This window comes from Doryrhamphus excisus, chromosome 19, assembly GCF_030265055.1.
Source record: "Doryrhamphus excisus isolate RoL2022-K1 chromosome 19, RoL_Dexc_1.0, whole genome shotgun sequence".
NCBI classification, from domain to species: Eukaryota; Metazoa; Chordata; class Actinopteri; order Syngnathiformes; family Syngnathidae; genus Doryrhamphus; species Doryrhamphus excisus.
In genome coordinates, this window is record NC_080484.1 from 5,500,061 (window position 1) to 5,518,320 (window position 18,260).

The window sequence follows — 18,260 nt, forward strand, 5'->3', positions numbered from 1 at the left end:
GGATCAGGCGTTCAGCTGTATAAAAAAAAAAAAACGGAGTGCAAAACTTGTCATGCACCACGGCTGCGCAGAACCAGGTAAGTTTAATACGACCATACGCATCATATATTTGAGGCAGCGTCACACAGGAAACTCCCACGGGTTGACAAGAAGTCATGACCAGCCCCTGTTGTTTTGAGTTTGAGTGCCTCAAACCTTGCTATGTTACAACTAGCCGCCACTACGTTGGGTCTGTTGGGGCCAGTTTTCTCATAGCTACTGTTGCTGATTATGGATTATAAGTCAGAAGTATGTATGACTCGGTATTGGCCAATATTCAAGGCTGCAACAATCAGTATTGGATCGGAAGTGAAGAAGTTGTATAGGGACTAGAGGTGTCTTAGAAACTGGGGCGGGCGGGGGGGGGGGGGGGGGGGCTTGGGGGGGGGGGGGCTTCCCACTATTTGAGAAGCACCGAAATAGTACCGAAATAGCACCGAAATAGTCAAATATTTGACAATTCCATTTGGAGAAGTGTGATTCGACTATCAATCTCGCCGTGGAGTCCTATGAAATGGTCATGTGATCAAGACTGTACCATTCTTATTACATGGGGATGCTCACAGTTGAGCATCCATTTTTAAGTAGAAGGTCTTTGTTTTTGTTAGAAATAGCCTATTTTGAGACAAATTCTGTGCCTGGGCAAATATTGATCATTCTCCCTGCGTTTTTTTCCATCTCTTGTTAAAACGTGGACACATTGCTTTATTTCACTTTGCCCATTTCGCCCCCTGAGAAAGCAATTACTTCTCCATCTGCCAGACGTGCACTTCCTGCCTCCACTCCTTCATAATATCCTTTCACTGCAGCCTAATAACGCCCCACTGCCAAACACGAACCCTTTCGCAGACTGATTGCCTGTTCAGACGGGATAAACATGCTGGCATGCAATGCATCCCCGCATAGTCGAGTCGCTTCATCAGGGTTTCTACTCTTTGCCTGAAATTATTATTCAAGACATTTTCAGCTGCTACAGAGACAAGTTCTGACGTCATACGGATCGATACCGGTGACACTTTTTAACTAAGCCCTTAACGGGGTCTGAAAAGTGCTTCCATCCAGCAACAAAGTCACTTGGAAGCCCTGGGTTGCACTGCCGCTCTACACAGGAATGCAAATGTGACGATGGCGCCGTCACGTAGGGGCGCCGTGTCGGGTGGAAGAAGAGAAGCGCTGTGCTTTAATGTCGCCCAGAAGATAAGGTGACAACACACATGCTAACCCGTTTTCATTCACACAGCAGGGGGAGGATGAATGAATTGCCAGAACTCAATTCAATGCAAATTCACCGATTTTTGGTCAAAATATTTATTTTTTTCCTCTTCAAAAATAGGCCATTCTTTCTATAGGAAAAAAATACACCGTAGCACAGGGGTGTCCATAATGCACCCGGGGGGCCATTTGGTTTGGTGGATGATTTTTTTTTTTGGGGAGGGCCGTTGAATAATTTAAAAATATAATATAGTAACAAAACTTTAAAAAAAAAAAACAAGTAAAAATTGAAAAATCCGCAGTCATGAAAGTCAAAATATTATCGGAATAAAAGTCATAATAAAGTCAAGATAATAATTACAAAAAAGTTACACTAGATGAAAAAAACTGCAGAAATTGGAAAAAAAACAGTAGTAATTTTATGAAAAATTAAGTCAAAATATTAAAGAGAATTAACAAGAAAAAAAGGCTGCATTTATAAAATAAAAATAAATTCAATATCATGAGGAAAATTGTCATTTTAGCCGCATAGTGTTGAAATATAAAAAAAAAAACAAATGAAAAAGAAAAACATAATTTTTAAAACTTAATATTAATGCTGAAACAAAACAAAAATAAAGTAACTTTTGGAAAAGTAGGTTAGGGAAAAAGTTATTATGGGGAGAAAGTTGAATATTATAGAAATAATATCATAATATTACAAAAGAATTCCACACATTAAGAGAAAGTTGAAATATATGGAAAATTTTTTTTTTTAGAAAAGTGGAAAACAGGAGCCAAGTGTCAAGTTGATATTAATATTATAAAAAAAGTTCTTCTCTGCATATGTACATGTATTGCTTTATCAATATCAAAGCCCCCCCTCACCTCGCCGACGGCAGGGTCCTGCTCGCCCAAGCCCACAATGATGATGCAGTCGGCCTGGCGAATGCAGCGCTGCGTCCAGGGGGTCAGCGTGGAGTCCGTCTGGTAGAGAACAATACGATGGATGTCCTCCTGTTGGCCCAACCAGCTGGACAGACGATACTCATGAACACTGAAAGGGAAGAAGATGACAGGCTGTTGGTCCTGCAGGGCGCACCACGTGAGAACCTGCCGCCACACCTGTCTAGCGCCGCGGCTCCGAGGCGCTGCTTAATGATGTCACTCGTCAGTAGAAGAGTGGGACCTGAATGCGACAAAGGGGCTGTCATCTTCTAGCTGGCTTACAAGCAGACACGTGCAAAGCTTCCACTTTGGCGCGATTAGTTTTACCAATGGCGAGGAGCGCGTGCTGCAGCTCCAAGGTGAAAGCGGTGAGCGGCACCTCCTCTGAAACCGGCAGGACGGCCACGGTGGACAGGTTGGAGGCCTGGTTGCCCGCGTCCCACTTACTGCCGGGGGTGTGCAGCGCCAAACTGCGAGCTGGGAGGTGACAGGCAATGTTACCAAAGCACAAGACAGTGGAAGGCGGTTCCCATTACGGGTTCACACACACACACACACACACACCTGTCAGAGGAACATTAACCTGCTGCAGAATCTTCTGCCCGAGCAAATGGATGAGCTGGGTGACAACCTGATGGAAGAACATTACAGCAATTGGCTTAAATAAAGGGATGGTGCATAACATCAAAATATTAAGAGACAGAAGTTGCAATAAAGTGAGAAAATAACTTAATTAACTTTTAGTATAAAGTTGAAATATTAAAGCAAAAATACATTCTTTTTTAAAGTTATAAAGTTATGAGAAACAAAGAAAACTAAAAGTTATCATGTTTGGAAAACCGCGTTGCAGAAAAGGTTTTAATGTTACAAAATAATAAAGTCAAAATGGGAATAAAATAAAATTAATTAATTAAAAAAATAATTAATAAAATAAAATGGGAATTATGGGAATAAACAAAAAATTACGGGAACAACATTTACAAGAAAGTTGAACTATTTGGGAAAAAAACAACATCAAAAATGGAAAAAGCAGCTGGAATTTTACATGGAAAAGTCAAAATATTCAAAGAAAGTTGTACTTTAAGGAGACAAAATGTCAAAGAAATGTCAGGAGAATAAACTATTATTATTATTATTATTATTATTATTATTATAACAAAAACAATTGAATTGTAGTAGCATATAGTTGAAATATTAAAAGAAAAAAAAGACAACAAAACCCTTTTTCATCTACAAATATATGTATATATATATATATATTTTTTTTTTTTTTTACAAAATACCAAAGTGGGCGGCACGGTGGTCAAGTGGTTAGCACGCAGACCTCACAGCTAGGAGACCAGGGTTCAATTCCACACTCTCTGTGTGGAGTTTGCATGTTCTCCCCGTGCATGCGTGGGTTTTCTCCGGGTACTCCGGTTTCCTCCCACATTCCAAAAACATGCTAGGTTAATTGGCCACTTCAAATTGTCCATAGGTATGAATGTGAGTGTGAATCGTTGTTTGTCTATATGTGCCCTGTGATTGGCTGGCCACCAGTTCAGGGTGTACCCCGACTCTTGCCCGAAGACAGCTGGGATAGGCTCCAGCACCCCCACGACCCTTGTGAGGATAAGCGGTACAAAATGAATGAATTAATGAAAATACCAAACTGGCCCTTGCTGGGAAAAGTTGTATCGTAGGAACTTCGAAACAGATGAGCGCTCCTGTCATGTATAAAGGATCTTTGTCTCGCAATCACATAGCACTTCTGTTTTCATTTACGACTATTCATGACTGTATTAGCCAATTGGGTGAGGTGCTAGCCTTGCCTGGACGTGAAATACAAACAGAAGCCCCTCCTTCGATCTGTAGAATTCTGAAAATGTCCCCCCCACCACACCTCCCCACCACACACACACGGACAATTTAGCTGAAAAGCTTTAAGATGTACAGAGTTGCTTCTGAACGTGTGTGGCCTGGAGTTGAAAGCCCTCGAACGCTACCTGGGGGAATTTCCTCTTGATGGAGCTGAGAGCGCCCTCCGGCAACTTGGCCAGCTCCGAGTCCCGCACCGCATGGACCGTGGTGGCTCGGTTCTGATGGGTCAGCGCCTCCACCTGTGACGTAAAACAAACAACCTTTGTGAACACCCTGCACAGACTTTCAGACATACTGATCTCACAGGAAACGCTAATATTACCATCATAATTCATGTTTCATGTTGGGCATGGTACTCTCAAATACCGTGGTGTGAAAAAGCGTTTCCCCCCCTTCTTTTTTCTTACTCGTTTTGTCTTATTTTGTCACACTTCAATGTTTCAGATCATCAAACAAATGTAAATATTAGTCAATGGCAACACAACATACAGTTTTTAAATGGAACTTGTTATTATTAAGGGAGAACAAACATCCACACCTACATGGTTGTAGTCCCTGATGTGAGAAAGTGATTTGCCGTTTGCCTTTCTGGAAGGTGTGTGTCCCACTACACGTGGCATTTCAGAAAAAGAACCTCATAGCAACAGTAAAATATGGTGGTGGTAGTGTGATGGTCTGGGGCTGTTTTGCTGCTTCAGGACTTGGAAATTGCTGTGATTTTAGTATTTTGTTTCTTTCTTTTTAAATGCTAACATTAAGTGTGTATCTACAACTGTGTTAATCATATAAGGGGGATATTTACAAACATTATATTATATCTGCTATTCAGCTCCTGGAGAGACTTAGACTTTCTGTCCAGCATCACCGCTCACCACTCCAATTAGGTCGCCACGCCCGTACTCTCCTATCAGCTCCTTCTTGCCGTCCTCCTTCATAATCACAGATCGCAGTCGGCCGCTCAGCACGATGAAGGTGCTGTCGGACTTCTCCCCCTGCCTGAAAAAAACACTCAGCAAACACGATCAAGAACGCAGAGGAGCCGAGTGGCCCCTCCCGCCAACAGATGCCACTTAAGCGACATCACCTGTACACGGCCCTGCCGGCTTCCACCGCCATCCAGTCCAGAGCAAAGTCGATCTGTCTGACGAAAGACGACATCCTCCTCACCACCGTGTGAGCGACGTTCAGCACGACTTTTGGCTCCACGCGCATGATTCTACACAAGAAGTTGGAGGACGATTCTTCAGCGTGGAGATGCAACTTTGGTCAAGCAACACGTGTTGATATGCTAACAAATCGCAGCTTGCGGCCCAGTTGAAAAAGCCTATCGTTAGCATCACCTTCGCTCTCTGCTTCCCATTTTTGTTTGGGGTTTTTTCAAATATTGAAACTTTCTTCATGAGTAATCTTTGTCAGTTTTCTTCTCGTAATATTTTGTCTTCCTCACTTTTTTCCCCAGCCTAAAAACTCCAAAAACTCTCCCTCCTCATCCGCCAGTCAATCAGACATTATTTTTCCTTATAATGTTATAAAGTTTATTGTCTTAAAAGTGCTATTTCTTTTTGTGTTTGAATAGGATTTTTCTCTTCATATCTTGACTTTATTGTTTTTTCCATTTCTGCTCGTTAGTTTTTAACTTTTCCATCTATTTCAACTTTTTCTTGAAAAATTTTCTTCTCCTTATTACGACTTTATTTCAATTCAATGCTACTAAAATTACTTTTAAATGATTAATTTTAAAGTTTTTCTGTTGGTTTTTTTCTTTCAAATTTCCAACTATTTCAACCTGTACATTTTCTTGTAATTACAACTTTATTCTCATAATATTTTGACTTTAATATTAGAATATTTTCAACCTAATTTTCCCAAAATATTTTTTGCCTCATAATGTTACGTTATTCTGATAAATTTATGACTCTTTGTCGTTAGATTACAACGTCTTCCTCTTCACATTTTTACTTTGTTCTTGTAATATTACCACTGATTTTTCAACTTTTACTGTTGTTATGTTATTTAAACTACATATCTATAATATGTTGCGGGCCACAAATGGCCCCCAGGCTGCACTTTGGACACCACTGGATAACCACTGTTGGTTGAAAACTCGTTATATACTTCAATAATGATTTGGAGTGCATGAGAAAGTGTATTAGAGTACAACGCCACGTATTACCAAATATTAGCACAATATTAGCAGAGCAGGAAGAGACCCGATGCTGCGATACCAACAATAGCTATGGCAGAAAATAGGTCCAATACAGTCCTCATGGAGGCTGTTATTTCCCAAAATGTGAACGCTAGATGAATATCAAGTGTGGCTGTAAGTGGTTCATGGGTGTGTGCCTTACTCGTAGAAGTGCGTTTTGGAAATGGAGAGGAAGCTGCAGTCTCGTTGGGCTCGGACAGTAAATATGAGCGGCTCTCCCGTCAGGACAGCGAGCTGACCGACGAGCTCTCCGGGGTGAGTCACAAAGAGACGCATGTCCTCCTCGCGGTCGATCATCCGCTGGTAAACGTGGAGGAGGCCCGAGATGACAAACTGGATGCTCACCTCCTGGAAGGTGCCGGACAGGCCACACATTAAAATGACAGACGCTGGAGTTTAAATGAAGAAAGGCTTTGTCGCGGCGACGGTGACCTGGTCTCCCTGTCGAGCCACAACGGAACCGGCCTTGACTTGATGGAGGGTCACTCTTCCCTCCAGCAGGCTGGGATCCTGCAAATGATATTCATAGTCACATTCATGTTTACGGCCACACCTTGCATGTGCACTTTCTTTTCCCATTTTTCCCACCTCAAAATATTTCCACTGTTTAAAAAATGACCAAAAAAGCATTGATATTACAACTTTATGCCACTAAAATTACAGTATTTTCCTCATAGAATTTATTTTCATAGATTTTTTTTCCTCATTAGAATACGACTTTTCACCTTTTCTCATAAAACCACACCTTTTTGTAAATTTCTGCTTTACTTTCGTCTTGTACTTTCTGACTTTATTCCCGTAATATTTAGACTTTATTCCCGTAATATTTAGACTTTATTCCCGTAGTATTTACACTTTATTCATGTAATATTTTGACTTTATTCGTGTAATATTTTGACTTTATTCGTGTAATATTTAGACTTCATTCCCGTAATATTTTGACTTCATTCCCGTAATATTTTAACTTCATTAGTGTAATATTTTGACTTCATTAGTGTAATATTTTGACTTCATTAGTGTAATATTTTGACTTTATTCCCGTAATATTTTGACTTAATTCCCATAATATTTGGTTTGGTTTGTTTCACTTCAAAACAATAATGGGTTTTTTCATTAATATTTAAACTTTATGCTACACTTTATTTTTGATGATATTGACTTTATTCTCCTAAATTTTCTACTTTTGTCCTGTTAGAATATGATTTTTTTCTCCTAACATTTAGACTTTATTCTCATACAATTACAGCCCTTTCTTCATTTCTATTTCTTTTGTTTTCCAACTATTTAAAAATTGTAAATTGTCTTTTTTCATAACTATTACTTTATTTCCATAATATTTAGACTTGACTCTTGTAACATTCAAACTTTTTCCACAATCTAATTTTCCAAAAATGTATTTTGTTTGGTTTGTTTCCATTACAACTTCAAACAAATAACATGTTTTTTCTTTAATATTTCAACTTTTCCTTTTTCCTCATTAGAATATTTTTTAATTTCCATTCCTGCTGAGGCTTTTTTCATTTTATCTTCCAACTATTTCAACTTCCTTTCCCCCCCCCCCATACTTTTGACTTTATAACTTTTAGAACTTTTTTTTCACAACCTCATTTTCCAAAAATTGCTACTTCATTTTGTTTGGTTTGTTTCTCTTCCTTGAATATTTTTTTTCTTTACCACTTAATACAAATTATTCTTGTAAAATGGTTTTGTTTTTGGTAACATTTTATTTGACATTGAAGATTTTGAGGCCCAAAGTATTTATGACACGTCCACATTGTGGTGTTCATTTCTATTTGTTTCCAGACTAATAATAATAATAATAATAATAGTAATAGTAGTAATATGTGCAACACATGAAAACAGCACCTTTTTTGACAGGTTCTTGCATCATTTCCAGCTAAGATACATTGAAATGCACCCAAAGTCTAAATTTAGCCTGGATATGATGAGTATTGAGCTTGAACCGTGTGTCCAAGTTTCATTTATCTTTGGATGTGATCAATGTGTGGATTTTCACCCAAATCTAATGGACGCCTTCTATGCGTCCTAAGTACTTCATCATCATAAGAAAGACCAACAATCCATAGAATTGATCAGAAAACCTCGGAAGAGCGAATCCCGCCTCTCACCTGCAGCTGGATGATTGCCAGCAGGTCCTTCTTCGCGGCCTGGAAGATGGTGCCGCTCTTGCCGAGGTGGACGCTGTCAGCCTGCCCCCCGCTGTCCGTGTAGTGGAACACCTCTGAGGGGGCGTGCTGCATGGTGACGCTCTTCTTCAGGCTAGACTACACGATTTGCACACAATGTATGACAGAAGATGAGGGAATTTGTTTTCAAAAAATCAAAAATAAACATTTTACCTTCTGAGTGCCGGGACTGGGCGGCATCTCATCCATGTTGACCCGGGCCCTTTCACGTACCATGCTCATGTCGTTGCCTGTGGAAGCAGGAGAATGATGCATGTCTATGCAACTTGAATGGAAGTGCATGAACATGGAAGACAGTGTGTGACCTGCGCTGTCACTGGTCATGGAGATGGATCTCTGCTTCCTGAAGCTGTTTGAAGGACTGTCTTTTACGCCATCGCCTTCACAGAAAAACCAGATGGCAGAATTGGATCACAAAAAAACATTACATGCAAGTGTGTGTGTGTGTGTGTGAGACCTGACTCTGCGGGGCTATCCGTGCTTCCCGTCGCGAGCTCATCCTGGAAGTGCAAACGGCGAGTGGTCTTTCCAGACATGGCCTCGCTTGTTACCAAGTTCACATTGGACAAAGGCACCGCATGACTCTCCTGGCAAAGCAGCAAGCAGACAGTCAGCAGGACACAAGTACAGCATCTCCTTTTACTGCAGTATCTCTTGTCAGGGGAGGAGTGCATACACTTTAGAGCAGTCAGTGTGCAGCTTGTATGGCAGTAAAGCGTTACAACTCACTGAAAACGAGTCAATGCACAGCCATTATTGTCTAAATGGCTACGGGTATCTTTGACATTTAATCTGATACGGTTCCAATACCTCGTACCTGGAAATCTGTATTATCTTATCATTTCCAATATTTACCTCCGGACATATCACCTTTAACAAATGCGTCTATGAAAACAACATCCAGCCGCCAAATGACAGTGACATCTGCTTTGGTTTTTGTGGTAGTGATGCTATGATGTCACTGTTCAAGATGTCTGCCGCATAGCTGGATTAGATGTCAGCGACATCTAATTGGCTGTATACGGACATCCCACGCTTACTTTATTCAATCAAATATTACTAAATGTGTTTTTCTCATATTTAATTTGATCTACTGACTTGTTCTTGTTGTGATATGCCAGGGGTAGGGAACCTTTGGGTTGGGGGCCACATGTGGATCTTATGATGGCTGCATCTGGCTCGCAAACATTTATGTTATTGTTTTTTTCTTTCTATAATTTCTTTTTATTATTTTATTGTTTTCCTGGGAGTAAAACATTACAGCTTTATATTATTTAGTGTTGAGTAATATTTTTTATATACCAGTATAGATTCTTCCATTATAAGAAAATGACTTAAACTGGTATAAATGATAACGTAAACAAGCAGAGTTGATGACATAGTGAGGAGAAGACCACTCGTGGAACCAAATCATTGTAAACACTGAACAATCCCCTCCCGACGTACACGGGTTGAAGTGGCGATAAACGCCGGCAAAGGTTGGCTGAATCTCCTCTTTCAGAGCGTGAATGGGAGCTAGCAGGGTTAGATTGTGCGGTTGTGTTTACAGGACGGGAGAAGCATGTTTATTGTTGGACATAATAAATAAACATTCTACACACACAAACCGTCCTTCACAATAAGAGCACCGTTTTCCCCATTTTTTCGGCATAAACAAAACATTCATTCATTTTCTACCGCTTATCCTCATGAGTGTCACGGGGGTGCTGGAGCCTATCCCAGCGGGCGGGAGGCAAGGTACACCCTGCACTGGTGGCCAGCCAATCACAGGGCACATATAGACAAACAACCATTCACACTCACATTCATACCTATGGACAATTTGGATTTGCCAATTAACCTAGCATGTTTTTGGAATGTGGGAGGAAACCGGAGTACCCGGAGAACATCCACGCATGCACGGGGAGAACATGCAAACTCCACACATAGATGGCCGAGGGTGGGATTGAACTCGGCGCACTCACCACTCCACCGCCATGCAGCCATAAACAAGACAAGAGTGTCATAAAAGTATCTTCCGTATGCAGTTGGAATTGCATGGGTGACTACATCTTCCTCCATCATAAGCACAGCCATTATAGTTGGTTGCCCCATGTCGCCCGATCTATCACCTGCTGGGCATCCACAAGTGGAAGGAAGGACGGCGGAAGAGTACAAGGTGTGTAATGCCACCAGTGATGTCATCGTGAAGGAACCACGACCTACCTGAGCACCTCAAGGGGGTGCTACATAATGATGGTGCTCATACTAAATATTCTCAATCTAAGGTGTACTCATTTGTGCTGCACACTGGCTACTCTAAAGTTTGATATTACTGTACCTTGAAAAGGTATTATGAAAGTGACAATGACATATATTTACTTCAATTGGCCACACATACCCGGGTCAGAGTTTCTATAAAGGGGTTATGATGATTTATTTATTATGAGCCATGTGAAGGCCTGTGTTTATGATGCTGTGCTTAATGTTGTGTGAAATGCCACTTTCCTTCCCGGCAGCTGCTAATGTCACTGTCGCTGCATGACTGAGTGTAAACACACACACACTCAATAATAACAAAATGCATACTAATTATCTTCCCACCTACCGGGTTGAAGAGCTCCGTCGTTAGGCCCAGGTAGTTATGTAACGCCAGGAAGGTGACTCTTTGGAGGCGCACCATGATTATCTGACAAACACAAACACAACAATTATGTAAGCAAAGCAGGTGGAATTCAACCTTTTAGTTATATTGGAGTCATAAAAGCAAGAAAACACGGTATTTGTGTTTGTTACCTGAATGACGCGCACTAGTGTCTCGGGGTATTTCTTAAACACAGACTCGAACGCTGACGCAGGCAAGCGTAAGATGGTGGAGCGGGTGGCTGCTCGTGCCGATACCGTCTTGTAAGGGGCCGGGTAACCCTGGCAAGAATATGAATACAGTGGCTGGTCAATATATACCAGGACAGGGGCGTCCAAATCTTTCCCCGGTGACGCCCACACAGTGGATATTTTGGAGAGCATCACATGTACTTTAAATTTGCTAAGACATAATATACAGTATATATATACACAGTATATAAATATACACATATATACATATACACATACAAACATACATACATATAAAGCATATTATTGGCATAGGCGTCAATCTTTTTTCCCCATCTTTGTTGATGTTTTCATACATTTTCCACATATATTTTAACTTTCCTCTTAAAGAGGACATATTATTTCTTATTATTCCCATAATGTAATAGTTTTTTCCCCTATTTAATTTTCCAAAACTTTATTTTGTTTCTTGTTTTTGCTTTAAAAAATATATATATATGTATATATATATTTTGACTTTCTTCCATTCTTTTTTTTTTTCAACATTTCAACTCTACCATAAATAAACATAATTTTCCCTCATAATATTACGTGTATAATAATAACTTTATTTTTGTGATTTAGCAATGTTTTTCCCCCTTAGACCACAACCTTTTTTTCTTAAATATTTTGACTTTATGCCTGTAAAATTACCGCTGATGGTTCATTTTTGGTGTTAGTTTTTGAACATTTATTTTCCAACTATTACAACCTTTTCTTTTCATGATTATGATTTTATTCTCATAACATTTTTACTTGATTATTCTAACATGACAACTTGTTTTTTGTTGATTCACTGTTTTTGTCTCATAATATTACCACTATTACCAATATTACCACTTACAGAGTAACATCTTTTTTCTTTAATATTCTAATTCCATGCTACTAAAATTACTTTAAATTTCCTCAAAACATCACAAGTGAAAAAAGGAAAGTGAATTGTAGAATATGTTGTAAATATTGTTTATATTTGATTTGTTGTTTTGAATTGTAACATCTTACAGTTCTTATTGTATACATCTCTTTTTACATTTTACTTTACTTGATGTATTGTCTGGATGAAAGCAGTTATGTTCTTCCTCATTTGATAAATTCCTCTAAAATGCACTTTGGACATGTCCATCCATCCATCCATCTTCTGTAAAGCTTGTCCTCACCAGGCCTTTGGAAATGTACATGTGTGTATTCATGTTTCAAACCACTACGGGTGTTTTTGAAACAAATATATTTGCTTGAATAAAAGTGTAAAAACAAATTAACACAAAATAAAAACGACTAAAATAAAAGAGGAAAAATATTTACAAAAATACAAAAAATACATACAAACATATTTAAAAGTAAAAGTAATAATAAAATAAATATTCTTTTAATTACTTCAATAAATGTGTAACAAATTGAATAAAAATAAAAATGACTTAAGTGGGCTAAAATAATGAAGATCAAAGCGTAAGAGAACATAACAAATAAATGAATAATAACAAGTAATTTTTTTAAAAGATCAAATAAATTCAAAAATGAATTAAAGTATGGAAAAATAAATAAATGTATAAACCTGTATAAATGCATAATAAATGTATAAAAAGGTCTTAATTATACGTGTTAAAATAATACAAATAAAGGTGTAGAAAAATAATACACATACATATAAATATAAATATTACTTTGGTCGAATGAAAATAGACTTAAAGACCACTGGGTCCCAGGTTGAGACCAGTTTAGAACCCCTGATTTAGAAGATCTGCATTTTGAAAATGTAATGATTGCATTAAAATGGATTACTAATACATTCAGGGATGGTTGAGTGGTTAGCATGTTGGCCACACCTGGGTCGGAATCTCTGCTCGGGCATCGCTGTGTGGAGTTTGCCCCGTGGAGTGGAGTTCTCCCCGTGCAAAAACACCAAGTCTTTGACCTTTATTTGCATGCATGTGTTTCTACTGAGACAGAAACAACAGCGCCCCCAAGTGGTTGCTAACACATCCATCCATTACTTGGAGATGAAGCCAACAAAAACCTCACTGCAAAAACCCATTCAATCAGCTAATTTATTGAATTAATGGAGAAAAATAAGGCATGAATTAATGACCTGGCTGAGGGTAGTGTAAGTGTAGATAAACTCACTGTGATGATGTCCAGAATACTGAGCAAGCTGTGGACGCTGTCTCCGGGAAGAACATCCTTCACTGCCACTTCTGTGCCATCCTGGAAGGCGACAACAAAGCGATTCCACGTCAAAGCAGCGTTGCTCGAAAGTGTCACATTTGTCAACTTACGTTCTCAAAAATGCACAGCTCCAGTCGTCCGTCCTGGACCACGTAGATGCTGTCGTCGTCGTCCCCGGGCTTGAAAAGACTCTCGCCCTCCTGCAACTCGATGAACACCATGTGCCGACACAGCTCCAGGAACAAGGGCTTGTCAAAGTGTCCCAACACCCTGCAGAAATAACACAGGATAGAGTACAGCGACGCGGTGGGTCGTCTATGGAACATCTCAGCTCAGAGAGCGTCATCTTTTTCTTTAGCTTTTTTCTGGCAAAACTTACAAAATACGACAAAAGGCATTGAACCATCAATTAAGTCAACAATAATAATAATAATAAAGAACAGGAGGGAAAAAAAATATGCCCAAATTCAATTAAATTATCATTCAAATGTAAATTAACATGCAAAATATTTTTGTATGAAATTTTTAAATACAATCATAAATCAATATAATATAAATAAGCACATGTTATTTAATGACCAATATATTAATTAAAATGAAATAAATGTCAAATCAATTAAATAATTAACATTTAATTGAATGAATTAACAGCAAAATATTTTTTAACTAAATTATGAAATCAAATCTTAAATTAGCATATATTTTTTTATCATTTCACAAATATAAAATTAAAAGAAATTAAAGAAATAAAGAACATTTGAATGACTTAACATCCAATATCATTTATTCAATTGTCCATCCATTTGGTATGATTTCATTTCATGACCCAATTCATTACATTTGAATAATTTCATGATTTATTATGACTTATTTTTGGCAGCGGTCTCAACCTCGACTTACCTGGGGGGGCCGCTGGAGGTCGAGTCTGGGTGAGGCTAGGCCACATCAAGTGCGCCCCAAAAAAACATAAAACATAAATATAAAAAATAGAATGTATTGTGGCGGCGCCGGGAGCACTTCTGGCTTCCCAGCATGCCTTGCGGAAGGAGTTATTCCCTGTAGTTGTGGGAATTGTGTGTTTACTTACATCTTACTTGTCATTTTGTGTCGGACTTAAATGTTCTCTCTCGTTTGATCTCTTTACGAGCCATTTATTTCATGATGCAAGCCAATCAGGTGACGTTCGGCCATCGACAAACCCACCTGACGTTCTTCAGCATGTAGAGGACCTCGGAGGGCAGGTTGGAGCTCTGCACGTCAAACTCGGTCAGGTCGGCCTCCAGCAGTGAGGGAGGAGGTTCTTTGGGCTGTAGGGTGGGCGGATCTTTGCGGATGCGAAGGATTCTGTTGACAAGGGAGGACAGACACTTGGCACACATTTTGAAAATGGCGTTTCACTTCCTTCTTCTCGACAGAGCTTACTTGCGAGCGATGCTCAGGACTTTGGTTCTCTTGCGGACGCGCTGTGGCTGCTTTGACACTGAGGTAGACGATGAAGGCGGAGGGATGGCGGACAACGTCTGGACCTTTAAAAGCAATAATATAACGTTACAAAGGCAGCACGCATGTATGACACCATATAGGACTACCTTGCGCATGATTTTCCGTCCATAGAAGAGCACTTTGTCTCGTTTTCTGAAACGGTAGTGAGGCACGCCAGGCTGCTGTTCACCTTGAGAGAAACCACATGGGACAGTTTTATCAGTCACTTGAAGCAGCTCCAGCATCAGCACTCAAGTCGAGGGATGACTCACGAGCATGTTTGAATCTCCGGTACAGGAAGAGCACCACGATCCCGATCATTGCGACTGCAACGGTGGCGCCGATTAGCACGCCTGTGAGCTGGAAAGGACAACACAAGCGGATGCGCAAAATAAGGCAAGCGACATCCTTGATGATGTGCTGCCCACACTGATGTATGAATGGCAGCCACGTTTCCGTCAGCCAACCCTATGGCAACTGTGACTACGGAGATACCATACCACCACCACCATCAGAGTGAATGAATAAGATAAGATAATATAGGCCTTTATTAGTCCCATAGGGGGAAATTCTAGGTTCACAGCGGCAAAAGTAAAAAAGCAGCAGAGAAAGTGCAAAATCAAGGTAACACAAATGAAGAAGTTACAGTATATACACTACTTATAGCCGTGTACATGTTGATCACACCAAAGGTTATTGCTCGGTTTACTGCATGGTCGTCACTGTGAAGAGCTTTGGGTACATTGAAAAGTGCTATATAGAATCTAATCCAGCGATTCCCAAAGTGTGGGCCCCCTGGTGGGCCGTGGTGGTACTGGAGGTGGGCCATAAGAGGTCATTCAAAATATGATTCATTTTTGCTAATTTATTTTTTAATGATTTTTATTGTAAAATATTTATGGCTCGATTTAAAAAAAATATTTATAGGCCTAAGTAATAACCTATTGAGTGTTATTGACCTGTCACAATATTTTAGGAACCTTATACAGTTTATGATTGGAACATAGCTCTCTGGTCATCATGCCAATTATAATTATAATTATAATAATAAAATAATTGTAATAATTTATTATTATTATACTATAATTTATATATATTATAATAATATATTATATTATTATATATTATACTAATACAATTATTATAATAATTATAATAATAATTATAATAATTTTATTTTATAATATTATTATTATTTTATTATAATAATAATAATAATTATAATAATTTGATTATAATTATAATTAACAAGAATACAAGAATAAGAATAAAAGAATAAGAATACAAATGGGAATAAGAATTAGAATAAGAACAAGAACAAGACGCATGATGACCAGATTATTACTATTATTATTAGTAGTAGAATTATTAGTATTAATAATAATAATAATAATAATAATAATAATAATAATAATAATAATAATAATAATAATAATAATAATAATAATAATAATAATAATAATAATAATAATAATAATAATAATAATAATAATAATAATAATAATAATAATAATAATAATAATAATAATAATAATTGACCACCCTAACCTGCTGCAACCTGTAGAGATCCATATTTCCTTTCTTACTGTTCAACCTAGGGTTAAAGTCATCATAGACCTGTTTGGCCTTTGCCACCTCCACTTTCACCTTACGATTCATTTCCCTGTACTCCTGTCTACTCTCTTCAGTCCTCTCCATGTCCCACTTCTTCTTAGCTAACCTTTTTGACTGTATACACTCCTGCACCTCCTCAGTCCACCACCAAGTCTCTTTATCAGCTTTCTTTCCAGGTGACACACCAAGTACTCTCCTACCGGTCTCCCTGATCAGAACCGCCTGTCTCAACTCCTAAAAAGCCTACAACACTTGTCTTGTTTCAGCTTCCACCATTTGGTCCTCTGCTCTGCCTTTGAGGCTCATTCTACATACTGTCTGGCTACACTTTCACCGACAGCATTGCAAGTAGAAATTCAGAACAGTAAAGAATTGCCATTGAGTGCATAAACACAAGCAGCCCCACGTTGTTCACATCACACGTACCATGGTGGTCTGCATCCTCTCCTCCACAAACTGTTGCACTCGGGTTGTCACGGCCGTGATGTCGTTCTTGCCGTGTACCAGCATCTGCACACACGAGTGGAGGCCCATGTTGATTTCATTCTTAACCAAACAGGATATCATAGTGACAATAGGTCTGCCTCATGCTCCATTATACATTTTCCCTTGCCTTATACGAGTTAATTGTGTGTGTGTGTGTGTGGGGGGGGGGGGGGGGGGGGGGGGTACCTGTATTCACCTGCCATTACAAAAATGCAGTCTGACCCACTTGGATACATTCCAGCAAAACTACTTCTGCAATTATACAAGCTCTTAGGTGCTTTTCTCTCCTAACCTATCCGCACTTTGTGCGACTTCCTTCAAAAATGTTGCAGAGAAGAGGTTTCGGAGACAAGAATAGAGGAATCAGGAAAAGGGAAACGTTCCCTGCTGGTGCTAAAACAATGTTTACCATACACTGCTGATATTGCACATGACAAGTTGAAGCCATTCGTACAACTTACTGAACTCGCCCATCCGCAGAGGTCTCCATCGTCGCCGTCCGTGTGGCAGCTCATCCTGCATCAGAGGAATGATTTCATTTTAATATCCTACATTGCTGCAAACAAGAGGGGCATCAAGTTGATGTGCTGTGCTAAGGATACAACAATAATTTGACGTGAAATTGCAACAAATGCGGCCCATAAATATAATTGTACGCCTTGAATGCAACTTTAAACGAACCGATGTTAACAAAAGGTGACTTTCCATCAACGATGTTAGCTACAATAACATTAGCATGCAAGCTAATAGCTAACGGACGCTACAGTCGATAAAAGAACGAAGCCAACGTTCGGCGCAGAGATTCCGTGTGTGCGTGAAAGAGCGGACTTACTTTCCGTTGATTCCCAGCGGGACTGTGTCAAGTATAGGACATTTCCAACTCGGAAAATTAGCAGCAAGCTAACAAAGTTTGATCTACGCTGTCACTTGTTTAGCACGCCCATTTTACGCCATTAACCAATGAGCAGCCTTTTTGCTGTTACTATGGTACCGCTGGATGGTGTCATCCAATCAGTTTGGGTCATATACTTCCGCATTTTCCTGTTTACATTGTTGGGAGTTCCACTATCTTTTTTTGTGCTTCCTGCACCGTTTCGTTCATTTTGATGTCAATTCTGCGGAGTTTTTTTTTTGTTTTACAGATAAGATATAGATATATATACAATGGTTAAAATAGCAGAAGGAATGTAACATTGTACACCTACATATAA

At 39.2% G+C, this 18,260-nt stretch overlaps 1 protein-coding gene across 3 annotated transcripts in view; it reads right to left on the reverse strand.

Annotated features, from left to right (window-relative positions):
* pnpla7a (patatin-like phospholipase domain containing 7a) overlaps positions 1–18,012 on the reverse strand; it is a 36,650-nt gene extending 18,638 nt beyond the window's left edge. For 2 of the 3 annotated variants that reach the window (XM_058057115.1, XM_058057116.1), the window contains exons 1-24: positions 17,882–18,012; positions 17,511–17,565; positions 16,990–17,073; positions 15,222–15,309; positions 15,057–15,139; positions 14,890–14,993; positions 14,671–14,811; positions 13,578–13,737; positions 13,426–13,506; positions 11,227–11,355; positions 11,039–11,119; positions 8,909–9,038; positions 8,757–8,831; positions 8,605–8,681; positions 8,374–8,529; positions 6,677–6,754; positions 6,387–6,592; positions 5,123–5,254; positions 4,911–5,034; positions 4,164–4,277; positions 2,743–2,809; positions 2,506–2,655; positions 2,356–2,419; positions 2,119–2,287 (exon numbers count right to left, since the gene is read on the reverse strand). In XM_058057115.1, the coding sequence (XP_057913098.1) occupies positions 2,119–2,287; positions 2,356–2,419; positions 2,506–2,655; positions 2,743–2,809; positions 4,164–4,277; positions 4,911–5,034; positions 5,123–5,254; positions 6,387–6,592; positions 6,677–6,754; positions 8,374–8,529; positions 8,605–8,681; positions 8,757–8,831; positions 8,909–9,038; positions 11,039–11,119; positions 11,227–11,355; positions 13,426–13,506; positions 13,578–13,737; positions 14,671–14,811; positions 14,890–14,993; positions 15,057–15,139; positions 15,222–15,309; positions 16,990–17,073; positions 17,511–17,564 (2,547 nt within the window). In that variant the 5' untranslated portion in view covers position 17,565; positions 17,882–18,012. The other variant, XM_058057118.1, reaches the window with a different exon arrangement.
* Between the last annotated feature and the right edge of the window lie 248 nt (positions 18,013–18,260).